General features: G+C 52.6%; 1 protein-coding gene across 1 annotated transcript in view; it reads right to left on the reverse strand.

Annotated features, from left to right (window-relative positions):
* ZAP70 (zeta chain of T cell receptor associated protein kinase 70) overlaps positions 1-14723 on the reverse strand; it is a 47744-nt gene that overhangs the window by 19393 nt on the left and 13628 nt on the right. The window contains exon 2 of the mRNA XM_074978338.1: positions 1673-2127. Coding sequence (XP_074834439.1) covers positions 1673-2074 — 402 coding nt within the window. The 5' untranslated portion in view covers positions 2075-2127. The remainder of the gene's footprint in view (positions 1-1672; positions 2128-14723) is intronic.

A 14723-nucleotide genomic window follows, 5' to 3' on the forward strand; every position in this document is an offset into this window, starting at 1 on the left:
AGGCATTTTGGAAGTGGGAAATCCATTCAGCAGCTCTACTACGAAGAGACACGTTAAAGGCTGTGACTATCTTCCTTAGCGAGGAGGGGGCCGAAATGGAATGCTGCAACCATACGCTGCACAAAGTATCGGGTAACGTACAGAAGGTGGAGAGGAAACGTCTGATCGCCCTCTTTGGTAATATGTGAACCTGGGGCCAGTCGAAGCTCGACATACAACGTCCAATAGCCGGCAGAACCTTCTGCCACAAGAGCTCACTCAGGCCAAGAGCACAGCGGATTTCCAAAAAGGGTTGGAAATGTCTGTGGCTAATAAATACATGCACAGTTGCATGGTCTAGAGGGTAGAATTACGTAAGGGACATGAGCTCTAGGGCATACGCCAGTCTGTCTGCTGGGGGGCTGGCAGCGACTTTCCATGTGAGCAGGTTGTTTTAGAAGTGTCCGTGAAGGAGTTTACTGCATCTGCTTTTGTGGAGCAGCCAGTGCCAGTCTCTGTTGGAGGCAGGACTTCGGGGCAGGTGGGTCATTAGGAAAACACCTGACACTTTTCGCCCATACAGCTCAAAGCACTTTGCAATGGAGCACAGTATCATTACCCCATTTTACACAGGGCAGTGGAGGGACTTGCCCGTACCAAACAACTGGCAGCATAGCAGGGAGTAGAACCTGAGTCTCCTGGTCCTAGCCTGGTGGGGAGACAGCTGGCAGTGGGCATCCTGGAGTGGGGGCTCTGTACAGGCTCGGCTGATCTAAATTGCTAAATCTAAATCACATTAAAACTAATAAAAACACACACTAAAAAGTGAGCCACACGCCCGCTTAGCGGGAGGGACGTCGCTGATTGCCTTGGATCGGCGTCACTCTGGTTGTTCCGTACGTGGAATGCTTAGATATGGCGCCAGCTGTGTTCCCGTGTCTGCCACAAACACTCCCTGACTCCACCGAGCAAGAACTGATGACAAGCAGAATAAAGGTCACAGGGTCTGGCTCTGCACTGCACCCTGACGTATGGCCACAATGGGCTGCCAGCAGCGGCTGAGTGCCCAGAAGTGCCCATCACCCTGCAGGGCTCCCGTGTAGCCCCCAGGCACTGAGACCACTGGCAAGGGAACATGAAGTCTGCCGGACAACCTCACCTGAGCACCAGCTGCTTTATCCCCTAAAGTCACAGGTTCATTCCCATCTCCCGACTCTCCACCTGTAAGCTGTGTGTGTGGGCAGCTGCCACCGAGGGAAGATGTGTGTGCCACCGAGGGGATCAGCAGCACCCCCAGATGGGATTTGGTTCCTACTGGCGGTGTACATTTGCACATGTCTGAGTGCACAGGGATGGACAATTCAGAGGGCACGTTGCACTGGAGCCAAGCTAAGGGCCTGGGCCTATCCCCACCCTCTTCCGAACCCTGCACTGCAGTGGCCACCCTGGACAGAGGGGACCTGCCTTGTTAAGCCAGAGTAGAGGGATAGAGGAATGGAAAGGCACAGGTGAAGGATCAGAGCTCTGTCTGCCCAGGGAGCTGGAAATGGGAGGACATTTCGGGGTAGCAGCTTTTCCCACGGGCAGGAGCCCCAGCTGTGCTGAGCACAGGACAGAGAAGGACCAAGTGACTAGCTGCAGCAAGCGCCCAGGGGGTTTCAAGCAGAGTGTCTGTCTGGGGACCAGCCAGTACCTCCAGTTTCCAGGTCTGCCGGATGTACTCGCGCACCATGTTGTCCCGCATGCTGTCGAAGATGCCGGGCTGCGGCTCCATGCCGCTGGGGCGGTTGCAGGGCTTGCGGAGGGTGCAGCAGAGCCCGTCCGCGTCCTTGGAGTAAAATTCGCAGAGCTCCTCCGGCCCGCAGTGCGCCTTGCCCCCTGCAATGGCGTAGGTGCCGTTCAGCTGGCGCTCAATGGGGTAGTGGTAGAACTGCAGGTTGTGCACCATGGAGAGGACGTAGCCCCCCAGACTGCGCAGACACTGGCGCAGCAGGAAGAGGCCGTCTGCCATGCCAGCCAGTTTGAGGTACTCCTCTGCCTCTGACCGGGAAATGCTGCCATAGAAAAAGGGCAGGTGGCTGGCAGCGTCCGGCATCTCAGCCGCTGCTGGGGCTCCTCAGACCAGCTCAGGCGTGCTGCGGGCTGGACCTAGGGAATGGAAGCAGAATTCCATCAGCCATTGCATTGCCATATGGCCCCAGACCCAGGGACACTGTTAGCAGAGGGCTGCTTGGGCCATCTCCATCTATACCCCCAGAATCCTTTATTGAGGGGCCAGTTTAAGGCCAGAAAGGACTTGTAGGATCATCTACTCTGAGTTCCTTCATAACAGGCTTGGTAATGCCCCATCATGCCCCTAGCTGCTCACTGAGACAGAGGAGGGTTTATGAAGAAACCTGGTGTTGAGTTAGAGATTTCTGAGCGATGGAGAGTCCACCACATCCCCTAGTGAGCTGTTCCACTGCTCTGCTATAAAACACTGCACCTTCGATCCAGCCTGGAACTGTGATAGGCTCTAGTTCTGCAGTCACCATCTAAGTTGAAAAGCCCCCAATACCTTCACCCCGGCGAGCACTGGCAGCCCACGATGAAAGAAAATGCCTTTTCATGCAGGGCAGCACTAACTGCCGGAACTCATGACCTTGACCTGCTGCCACAGCCAAGAATTTAGCAGGACTCAACAACAACAACAACAGGACTAGACAGTTCATTGGGGAAATGAGAACATTGGCAGTTCCACTAGGCAAGATACAAGCATAAGAGAGAGAAAAACTGGGCACAAACCAGCCATCAAGCAACCAGGGCAAAGAAGAACCTTCTCCTAATTCTGTGCTTCAGAATTTTTGCATTTTCCCCTGGAGCATCTGGCACAGCCAGAGATTGTCCATTTGACAGGCCAGTTTGCTGTGCTCTGTGCATGTGACCCCAGAGAGAACCACTCTATCGCCATTTTCAAGCTGGAATCTGCAGGTTTCCCCAGCAGCCCCTCAACGCCTGGCAAAGTAATAGCAGGAAAGACTTACCACCCGTCTCAGTAGGGCCAGCTCTCAGTCTGGACCCAATGCGTCATGTCTCGCTGCTGGCTGAGTCTGTGCCAAGTCTTCTCCACCAATGAGCTGCTATTTGCGCTCTTGGTTCTAGTATCAAGATATCTCACTCCCACCTACAGATCACAGCCAGTTCCCAGGAGTTAATGAAAACACCTGTGAACTCCGGGAGTACAGTGGCACCCTGGGAACTGACCTTCAAGGGGGTTATAGCATGGTACAAGAAGAGCTGAGCTGGCATCTCCCTTCCGCAAACACGTCAGGCACATTCAGAAGACAGTCAACCCGACTCCTTGAGTCCTGCGTCTGCTCTCTGCCCAGATTCCTCATTCATTAGTAGGGGTAGTCGTAGTATCAGAATGCCCAGGAGTCCCAATCAGACACCAGGATCCCACAGTGCTAGGCGCTGTGCAAACCCAGACCACAAAGATGGTCCCTGCCCAACCGAGCTGATCGTCTACCAGAAGAACAGCACAGACAGACAGAGCAGCAAGGTACTAAGTAGTCCCAATGGCTAGACAACTCGGTGCCCTGAGGGACAGGCCTACTGCACACTAACAGCCAGCCTAGAATGGACCAGGCCTCGGGTGGTCATACGGCATTCTGAACTGGGCTGGCCACACCCTGGCAGTTTATGGGCCTGCTTATGGCGATTATCTTTTTCTTTTGTGTTTGCACAGTGCCTAGCAAAGTCGGGGCCCTGCTCTGTGACTGGGGCTCCTACATGCTACAGCCAGGCAGAGACTCAATCACAGTAATAACTGCTGGCCATATAGAGGTTAGATGCTATAAACTGGTTTATGTGGGACGGGGATGGAGAGATAGATGCCTTCCTGCAGTAGCTCACCTGCTTTGTTCAGGCGCAAGGCAAGGAGGTGCCTACCCAGGGAGCAGGATTTGTGGCCACAAGCGTTTGTTGACCTGTTTGTTTTTTTATTTGCCTCCTGCCCAGAAAGGGCAGCCAGAGGAAGGCCAGGCTGAGCAGAGGAGGTGCTTCACTATTGCAGGAAACCACAGCAGGAAACAGTCAGAGAGGTTTGCAACTTGGGTACAAGCCATCGATTAAATTGCATTAGGCTCAGCAAAATTCAGCCTGTGCTGAGAAGTCCTTTGCATGCAAGGGTACAACAGGCCAGTGGGCTAGCAAGGAAACCTGAGTTCAGAACATAGGGATTGCCAGGCTAGATCTGACCTGGGCCCAGCACGGTATCAGAGACAGGGGCCAATACTGGGTCAGAGGAAGGCACAAGAAACCCCACAGGAAACAATTCTTGAGTAATCTGTCCTCTGCAAAAATTCCACTGAGAGTTAGGGAGTGGTTTGTGCTCTGATGCGCGTGGGTTTATATCCCTTCGATAGCTCAGGTTCCTTTGCGTTTAATCTTTAATATTATAATGTAACGTCTGGAACTGTTCTATACAGTGTTCATCTGTGTTGGTTCGAAGTTACTGGACATTTTTATTACCCATATACAGGTCTAGCTCTTTTCTGATCCCCAATAAGCTTTTGGCCTCTGAAGTTACAGCCACACTAGAGTTATTTTGAAACGGCTATATTGGAATGTCATATTTAGCAATAACACAGCTACACACAAACATACATTTTGAAGTAGCACCCAGTGAGTTTGAAACAGCAGTTCCAGACACAGCCTTATTTTGAAATAGTGCCATTGGCACCATTACGGCTTATTTCAAACTAGTGCTGCTCCCTGTTTCAATAGTGCCTTTTTTGAAATACCTATTTCTAAATAGGTGGTATTCCTCCTGCATTAAGGGTTACTGATTTTGAAATAAAGCACCTGCTTTATTTATTACTTATTTATTTCAAAATAGCACACGCGTAGTGTAAACAATGGCAAAGTTATTTCAAAATAACAGCTGTTATCCCAAAATAACACTGTACTGTAGCTGTGGCCTGAGAGATCACCCCCTGCTAACGAGTTCTGTGCATCACATGGCAGCTTGACTCACCCTATGACCCAAGCTACTCTCTTAGCCACTCCATGCTTCAGTTTCCCCCTCTGTGAAATTGGTTCAGTATTCTTAATTTCATCTCCTGGGAGTGGTGTGAGGTTTCACTTACCACCTTCCCCAAAAGCCACCATTTGTACAGTGCTGGGCACCTTCAGTACCCTTTGACTGCTAAAATTGGGCTCTGTTTTTTTCAAGTAGCCTCTAAATGAGTGCTGGGCAACCTACAGCCCATCAGGGTTCTACATGTGGCCTCCAAGGCATTCTGTTTACTGTTGCCCATGCACAGGGTTGCCAGATTCTGCTGGTTTTTGCCGACACTGGGGTTTTTCCTATCAGTATTACAAAAGTGACACACACTTAAAAGAATGGCCCATGAGGTAAGGTCTGTGCTGATTGCACAGAACACTATAAGAGTCATGCACTTGCTCTGCATCCAATCGAAGTCCCAATATGGTTCAAAGGATACACCCTGTAAATCCTAGATACACGTGTGCCTATAGGAGGCAAATCAAACGACCCTGTCCCAGCAGAGCTCAGGGAAGTATGCAACAATCTGGCGGCCCACTGAGCTGAAGGAGGGCCCCATGCTAGCCTCGGTTGCCCCTCACTGCTCTAAATGCTGGATGGCACTTGAGGTCCGTTTTTCTGGAGGAGCTAAGGATCCCCAGGTTGAGCATCCAAAACCCAGAAGCATCCAGAATCAGTGACCATGTTAGAACACGTTGGCCTTTGTAGGCACTGAGAAAGTCCCCTGCACGAGGCCTGACCAAAACTGAAACCAGGCTGAGATGGGCAAGAGAAACAGGAAGATCTCTGTAGCCAGCCACAGACCTCCCTCCAGGTGAAACTGGCCAGCCATGGTGTATCGCTTCATGACATCTAAACGCAACAGGCTGGGACAAACTCTGCTGTCAGTCACACGGGTGCAAATCAATCCAAGTCAGCAAGGTTGGATTAGTGCTGCAGGGAGAAGTCTGGAGCCTGTTGCTATTTATGTCTTTCTGTTATTATTATTGGTGATATTATTAGTTATGGTTATGAAGCCGGTTGCAACACACCCCGACCATGCAGCTCTCACAGTGTGGGCTGCCCCTGGAAGATTAGGTGGCCGAGGTCCAGCATCCCCTGTGCTGGCTGTAGCCTTGCTCCCTAGGTGAAGCGAAGGCGGTGAGAGCATTGGACTCAGCGCTTGCCTGCTGGGGAGCGCAAGGCCAGGGGTAACTCTGTGGTGAGCCTGAGCAGAAACATGAGGGCCAGGCCCCTGCTGAGGGAATCTGTGAAAGCAGCACCATGAACCCTGCACTGGAGGCCTGGGCCAGCTATGAGGGCAGGTAGATGGCTGCGTGAAGGGCTGGTAGATGTTTGAATGTTACATTAGGAAGCGGGGGCATCTTCAGAAACCACCACCAGAATAGTGGTGGCAGCAGGAGAACACAGCAGCACTTGAAGCCACGCCGGTAAGCCCTGCTGCAGCACCTACAAGAATCAGTGTTTTATAAAGCACCCCCTTAAAAAATGCTACGTACCCCCAGTACCTACAATTTTCAGACACACATTTTTTCTACCATTGCAACACATTTGTTCAAACAACTTCATCGTAACTGGCTGGTTGGAAGAAATTAAATATAGGCAATAACCTTGGCACTGGATTTAGGATTGTGCAAAAATGATAAATAAAATTAGATGGCTATAAAATAAGTCCGATTTTTATTTATAAACCAGGTTGAGAAGCACTGAGCTAATGTACCCCCTGGAACAGCTCTGCATACCCCCAGGGGTACATGTACCCTGGTTGAGAACCACTGGCCTAATGGAAAGACGACAACCCACAGGTGGGTGAGACAGAAATAATCCCCGGAGCTGTTCTCCTGTTAGCACTTCTCATTGAGTTCAGGCCCTTGCAGCCCCGGGGAGTAAAGAGACAATAATCTACCCCAGCTGGTGCCTTCCTACTCCACAAAGCCCAAGCATGGGAAGAGAGGTACTAGCAAAGGTACTGGCCTTGCCTGAGCTCAGCTGTGTCTTTGGGAGCTGCGTTCTTGCCTCCCTACCTGCCCGGCTGGAATGTTCCCGCACAGTGACGGGAGGGGCACTGGGGGATCTCCACTGGCGACCACGGCACCAGCCCCTGGGGAAGGCAAACCAGCACTAGTGGGCATGAGGCAAAGGCTGGGATGAGGAGTAACACAGCGATGGGAAGAGCTGGGAGACTGCATCTCTCTGCCTGCTCCTGCTTACCAGGTGGCGGTGGCCCTACAAGGTAGCACACTGGGCTTGTGCCCTAGGATTTCCAGAACCTTTCTTGGCAGTGCCAGAGTAGTGCCAGGCTCCAGGGTAGAAACTACCCCCAGCTGGCTGGCTCCCAGCTGACAGTCACATCCTCCTCCCGCTTGGCTGCTGCAACTGCCATGGAACCTTCCAGCGTGGTAGAATGGCCTCACCCGCTGCCTTGCACGCTGCCCTAGGCACGGCACGGCACGGCACAGCACAGCTGGCACCCGTCTATGAGCTGGCCCTGTTCTCAGCCGCCTTCATCCTGCTTCAAGGAACTGGATTGCTTGGATGCTCTATACAGACGCCTTTTTCTAACGGAGGGTTTTCCGTTAGTGCAGGTTTAACCCACACACCTAGGTGTGGTTCACTGTCCCACGTGGTGGTACCCAGAGCACTTCCCAGAGAACGAGTAAGTGTCCTCGGCACCCTAAGCTGAGAGCCAGCTGACCTTTAGCTCAAGCTGTAGAGGTGCCTCCACTGAGATCCCAGGTTCATGGCTGCCTGTGGGCAGTTACACTTTCAGAGCCGGGTTCCCCGATTCACTCGCTGCTGCTGACAACTGCCCAGCCATGCTCATGAAGACAGCCCCGCTCTAGCATTTGAAGCTAGAGAGCTAATATCTGTGGTAAGGACCTGGCCTCATTGATGGGCTGACTACATATGGCCAAGTTCTCCAACCCACTCTCTTGGACTCGGGCTGTAGTGCCTAGTGCAGTCACTCATATCAGGGCAGAGTGGCTCTCACACACGACCACCCTGCACTCACTCTGCCCTAGGATAAGCACCTTGCACCTTGTGTGGTCCTGCTTCATGCCAAGGGGCTGTCTACAAAAGCCTTATAAGGAATATTTCCCAGCTGTCATGTAGCACCTTTCATCAGTCGGTCACAAAGCTCTTGGCAAAGGTGATGAGTACGGTAGCCCCTTGAGTTATGCAAGGGTTCAGTCCCCACGCACCCTGGCATACGTCGAATTTCGCGTAAGTCGCTGGGCAGCTTTTTCCCCAGCAGAATGCATGTTTTGCAGCCAGGGAAGCAGCAGGAGCACCTGCAGCTCCTTTTGGAGGTAAGTCCTGGGGCTGGAGGGCAGTTGGGGAGGGTTAAGCCTGGTGGTGGGCTGGGGCTGTGGAGGAGGGGGGTTAAGCCTGCAGCGGGGGCAGGGGTGGAGTTGAGCTGGGGCTGTGCGCAGGAGCCAGGCCATGGGGGTTTGAACTGCGGCCACGAAGGGTTTAAATGTGCAGGTTGAACCAGGGCCACAGGGGATTTGAACCACAGCCAGGGGGTTGAGCCAGAGCCTCTCACAGGGGGTTGAACTGGGGCCCTGGAGAGGTTGAATCAGGGTGAGAGTGGTGAGCCGGAGCCATACACAGGTGGTAAGCTGCGCCACACGGCAGGGGATGAACTAGGGCTGTGCAGGGCGGGGTGAGTCAGAGGCATACAGGGCTGGGAGGTTGAGCCAGGGCCAGGGGAGCAGGATTTTGAGTTATGCTTAACTCGAGTTAATGTGAAAAAAGCACACCTGGAAATCATGCATTTTGAGGGTTCACGGCATCATTAGTTCCATTTTTATGGATGGGGAAACTGAGGCACACGAGATGACTAGGTAGGAGCGTGTCACAGTCCTGGTTATTTTGCCATACATTGTTATAAGCACATAAATAGAAGGTGTTGTAGGTGGTTCTAAAGAAACTACTGGACTGCATAACAATTAATTAACTTAGTAAAACATCTGCTAAGCACTGAAAGCTTTATAGTGAGAAAAAATAGAACACTTGTCTATGTAATTCACATTTTGCTTCTGTTTTTGTGCTCACAAGCCAAACAAATGGCGAAGAAGCCACATTTTTGCCAGGAGGAGGGCTTCCCTGAGGCTCAGCCCTAAGTGAAATGACTGGGTGTTTACAGAAACCCCTCAGCCTCTGTTAGGATGGTTTTCTTTGAGGAACTTGCACCCTCTGGCTTCCCCTGGGACCTGGCCTTCTCTCCCCTAAGGAAGTGAGCAGGTCAGGACAGCACATGGCCATGTGTTTAAAAGGAATAAATAATAATGAGACGACCAAGGAAACTTTCATCCCTCTGGATCCCAGACCGGGCATGTTGAGATCTTTCGCCCCTTATGGAAATGCAGCCACGTCTGGTGTGGCACATGGTGACCATTCTGCCTGAGTAATAATGCACAACTGGCCAGAAGGAGAGTGAGGACTAATTTCTCTGGCACCATGGGAGGGAGGTTAGGGGAATGCTGCTCCGTGTAGGAAAGTGAAGAGCAATCTGGGTTCGAGAAACTCCCCTTCCTCGCTGCATTGCTGCTGTCGCTGAAGCGGGGTTACCCTTCTGGACGCAGGGCAGCAGCTGCTTCTGCGTCCCAGTCTACGCAGTGTCTGCAGCGCTGCAGAAAGTGACCCTCCCAGCCTGGGCAGCCAGACTCCTGCTAGGGGCTCCAAATCAGTGGCCAGACTTCACCTCAGGGCCGGAGCAGAGCCCTGGGGGCTGCACCAACAGGGATAGGAGCAACTGAGCCCACTCAAAGTCCCCCAGCTGAATCCTGGGCCATGGCTCAGCACTGCCCAGACCCCTAAACTCGCAAGGTTTTATTGGTCAGTGAATGGGACTTCTGCCCAGCGCACCAGCTGCCTGGGCCTGGTTACCTGCTGCCTGGCCCACCACCTGCTCTGTGCCTGATGCCCCTTTCCCTACGTGAGCTGGCAGCTCTGGCTAGCGTGGCTCTGTCCCTGCCCTGTCAGGCCCCTCCGTCCCCAGCAGCCCTTACACTTACTGGCGGTGGCTGGCTAGTCGGTGGTCAGTGGAACTGATCACACTGAGGGGAAGGAACTCAGGAACCCTTATGCAGAGTCCCCCTCCTCCCTGTACACACAACACTTACATATGCCCTCGCAGGCTCAGGAACGGCCCCTGCACCTCTCCGGCACATCCTGGTGGTTGGATGGTTTAGACAGTACTTGGTCCTGCCATTGGGGCAGGGGGCTGGACTCGATGGCTTCTCGAGGTCCCTTCCAGTCCTAGTGTTCTATGATTCTATGATCCTGCCCTTTCCCAGTTAACTCACACTGTGCTGCTCTGAGCCTGCAGCAGCCCCAGAAGATGCAGCACACCCCTCCCGCTCACAAGGGAAGGTGCGATGGGGCGATAAGGAATGGAAAAATAAAGACAGGCTCGGTCGGTGCAGTCAGGTGGCAGTGAAGCCCTAAGCTTGTTCATATCCTGCTGGGGACTTTTTCGCTCTCTCTGTGGTTATTTGTCAAATGCTAATGAGCGGAAGCAATCTGCTCCCATTGCTGTGCGGGGAGGAGGCCACCTGCATGAGGCCATGGCTCAGTTGGCAGTTTGAAAGCACAGTTCTGGGACCTGAAGGCTTCCCACATGGGCTGGTGTTTTATGTGTGGACCGAGGCTTTAACGGTGAGAATCTCTGTTACAGAAGAGTTGCCTTCTGCTTGTGCAGTGCATTGTATTTGACAAATGGATGTGCAGATTGTGTGCCCCAGGGACATGGGAGAGGCAGCCACCCCTGGGGTGAAATGTGGCCGCCGATCGGTAGAGCGGCGCAATGCTCCTATCAGGAGGTCGCTAAAGCACGGACAATTGTACAGCCAGGGGAACCTGGGCACTCATGTGAAGTCCCCAGAGTGGGAGCCTGGCCAGTGCTCTACTGCAGACAGTACCGTGGGATCTTCACTGGGCCAGCCCTGATCAGGCCTGTCCGAAACAGCAGCATAGTGGGTACGGGCTGACGTCCTGGAGACGTCCCTTCCTCGTGCTGATTGTCACGAATGTGCATCATTGGTGAGGGCAGCTGTCTGAGCATGGGTAGACCAGATCCAGCCTCTCTGCCTATCCTGGTGTTCTCTGCTCTGCCCTCACCCGCCACCCATGCAGCTTGGCAGACCCTGCTCAGTGGGGCTCTCCTGTTCCTCTTTGCCAGCGCTCACTAGCTCACTGTCCCCTACTGACAACTGCTCGATCTCTGGAGGCTCTGCAGTACTGCATGGAACAGGCTAGCTTAAGTCATGTGGCTGCTCTGGAGCATCTGCCCTTTGCAGTGGTCAGTGTCTGACCACAGAATGGGCGTCAACTTCTTCCATCCGATCCTGACACTTATCGAAAGTGCCTTCGCTCAGCTACAGCTGCTGCTGCAAATCACAGCCCTGGAGTAGCCAGGTAAAGCCCCCTCCTGATGGAGGATCTCCAAGCAATGGACTTGTATCCCCGGGAGAATCCTATGCGCCCTTTGCCAAACGAAGACGCGTGCGCCACCTGTCTCCTGCAAGCAGTGCTGGAAAGCAACACGGGGCTAGAAGGGTTTTGCCAGATGGGATAATTTTCATCTCGTGTCTGATCTCAAGATTTCGGACACCTCTGATGAGCCTGACTGACCTCAGCACTTAGGCGCGATCGAAGGCCTGTTTTGTGTGTGGACTGAGGCTTTAACGGTGAGAATCTCTGTTACAGAAGAGTAGCCTTCTGTTTGCGCAGTGCATTGTATTTGACAAATGGATGTGCAGATTGTGTACCCCAGGGGTATGGGAGAGGCAGCCACCCGGGGCAGAAACCAGAGTCCCCTGACGGACCCGACCCTAACAGGCCACTAGTCTGACTCAAGCTGTGATGGACTGGGAACTGTCCAACCCATCTGCAGGAGCACGTGCTGCTTGCCATGACGTCGTTTCAATAAAAGCAGTGCATTGCCTCGTCCCCAGAAAAGACCCCATGTGCTTCTCATAAGCACAGCAGCTGCTTGTGTCTGCCGCACACGGGCCTGATTCACAGGTCAGAGGACAGGCTGGTACCTGCACACAGTTCCTCGGCGCCTGTCACTGCTTGGTAGCCCTGAGCCCACAGGTGCGGCACAGCATTCGATCTGAGGGTGCAGCAGACAGCTCCCAGCCCGGAGGATACCGTCTCAGGGTAGGTGCTACCAAGTCTCCCAAGTGAAGAGGAACGGGGGCCCAGAGGTAGAGCACAGCCCAGCCTGCCAGCCAGGCAGCGCCCTGTGAGGACAACAGCCACCATGCAATGCCAGCCTTTGACAGCCTGCCTGAGACTAATAAGCCAGAGAGCAGACCCATGTGCCTTGGCCAGGCCCTGTCTAGGCCAGGCCAGGCCAGGGCTTCATGGTACCCATTGGAAAGGACCCAGTGAGGCAGCCCCTGCCATCTGCCCCACTGCCCTCCTATCTCCAGCTCTCCCTCCCTTGGCTGTCTGAGAGGCATGTTACGGGCAAAGGGGAGAGAGGCCTGATGAAGCAGAACTGAGCTGGAAAGTTGGGGAGCTGATCTGGCATAGGGGAGGCTGGGCTGCAAGTCTCTGCTTTGCCACAGACTTTCTGTGTGACCTTCAGCAAGTCACTCGCCACTGGGGACCGCACGCCACAGGCCCTCAGGTATCCCCGAAATGGGGGCTGGGTCAGAACGACTTTCCATCTCCCCTGCAGGACCCAGTGGCTCTGACTGTACATTTAACAAGCACCTTCTCAGGCACAACGGAAAGCCTCTCTGTGCGCTGCCGAGGACGGCGCTGCTCAGCACCTCTGCTTCTCACCCCAATGTTTCCAAACACACCGTGACCCAGCCGGAGGCTAATCCTCTGCATGCTAAACACATCGGGAAGGGCTTCCTCTTGTTTACATGTAGGCAGGGGAGATCTTTATATAGCCAGGGTGCGATCGGTTAACTTCTCTTTTTATTGTCATTTGTCCTGTAGCCCTGAAAGGCTCCAGCTGAGATCTGGGCCCCAGTGCACTCGGTGCTGTACAAACATGCAGCAAGGAACAGCCTCTGCCCAGAGCAGCTCACTGTCAAAATAGAGAAGGCAGACAGGGTGAGAAGGCAGGGACTTGCCAATGGGGTCAAGGGTAGGCAGTGGCAGAGCTGCCAGTTGTTCTCTGATTGCTGGCTTGCAGTGCAATAAGATGCAATAATAATGTCTTTTGTTAATTACATTATATGTGTATTGTCACCCTGGGTTGTGCATAAACACATTAGTGGGCACTGGCACCAGCAGTCACTCAGCAAAATGATGCCTCCTTAATTAACCTTACTTATGCAGAGCCTCTTCAGTCGAGCAAAGGCCAGTAACGGGTTGGGGGTGGGGGGAAGGTGTGCCAATGAGGTGTGCAGAGCTCTAGAAAAAGCAATGCTTCAAGCTGGACTCAACAGGTGGAAATGGCAATTTGTCCATGGAATGGAAATATCTGAGGGGGAAAAATTCCAGACTAAGAAACGGGCTGGGAAGCAGTGGAGGCTGGCTACTGAGAAGCTGGCCGCCCACGGAGCCTGGGACCCTGCTCACCTGCTGGTGAGCCAGCCGCGAGGCAGGTGGGCTAGCCAGAAGCTGCGCTAACTCGCCAGCTTATCTGCCTGGTTTCCATTGAATGTTTCATCGCAATCAACACGGTGGTGAAGAATGTTTTGGTTCCACTGAATCAGCATTTTCCATCTGAAGACTCTTGGCAGAAAACATTTGTTCATTTCGAATGAACCCTGAGCTGGCTTGCGTCACTCTACCACATCGCTTATCAATCAACACCCACCCCCAACTCAGCAAACTCCATTTCAGAGGCCTTGCTGATCGCCTGATGGTGGATTTCCTCCGGGCTCACTGGATCTGTCCTGAACACAAGTGGGCCAGGCTGCTGCCTTGATCACCAATGCAGTCTGAGGCGAGCTTTGCTGCGTGATCACACCATAGCCTTGCATTTCTTCCTTGTCATGGTCTGAGAGAAGTCAGTGGTCTACTGGCCTTCTGCACTGCTGAGACATGTACTGAAAAAGCTCAGCTGTACACCTGGGCTCCTCTGTCCTTCCCTGGATTCACTGCTTGGCTTCACCAGAGCAGCTTAGCTTGCGGTGCATTTGGAAAAGAACAACATCCTTGAGACTCAGCTCCAATTTCCTATTCCACCTCTCAGTCCCTTTGCAGAATTTATCAAGATTAACACGTCAGCCACTGGAGTCCAGTGGAGTGACTGAGAGATGCCCAGAGAAAATTACTTTTTCGTCTCTGTGCAGCACCTAGCACAGACCTGTCAAACTCAAAGCATAGGAAGCACTGTTACAAAGGAACACTGGCAGCTTTCAGGGCCACCAAAGGAGATGTACTTCTGTTGGAAAGGCGTCACTATTTATTATTATTAGATTACATTTTAGTTGTATTTTATAATTTTTCAGGTCTTGTTTGACTACAATACAATAATTTTAACTGAGAATTTAATACTTAATATGAATTTCTTGTTTTAAAATTCGATTGGGCCACGTTTGACATGTCCGCGTAACTTGACGATCTCTTTACTGAAAAGTAATAATTAATTTCAACCCCACCACTTTGTTTGTGCAGTTGGGATTACATTACCCAGTGTGCATGACTTTGGTTTTACCAACAATGAACTTCCATGGCCATATTCTTGACACGTCACCTAGTTGTATGATCAATAGGA

This window comes from Carettochelys insculpta, chromosome 27 (assembly GCF_033958435.1).
Source record: "Carettochelys insculpta isolate YL-2023 chromosome 27, ASM3395843v1, whole genome shotgun sequence".
NCBI lineage: Eukaryota > Metazoa > Chordata > Testudines > Carettochelyidae > Carettochelys > Carettochelys insculpta.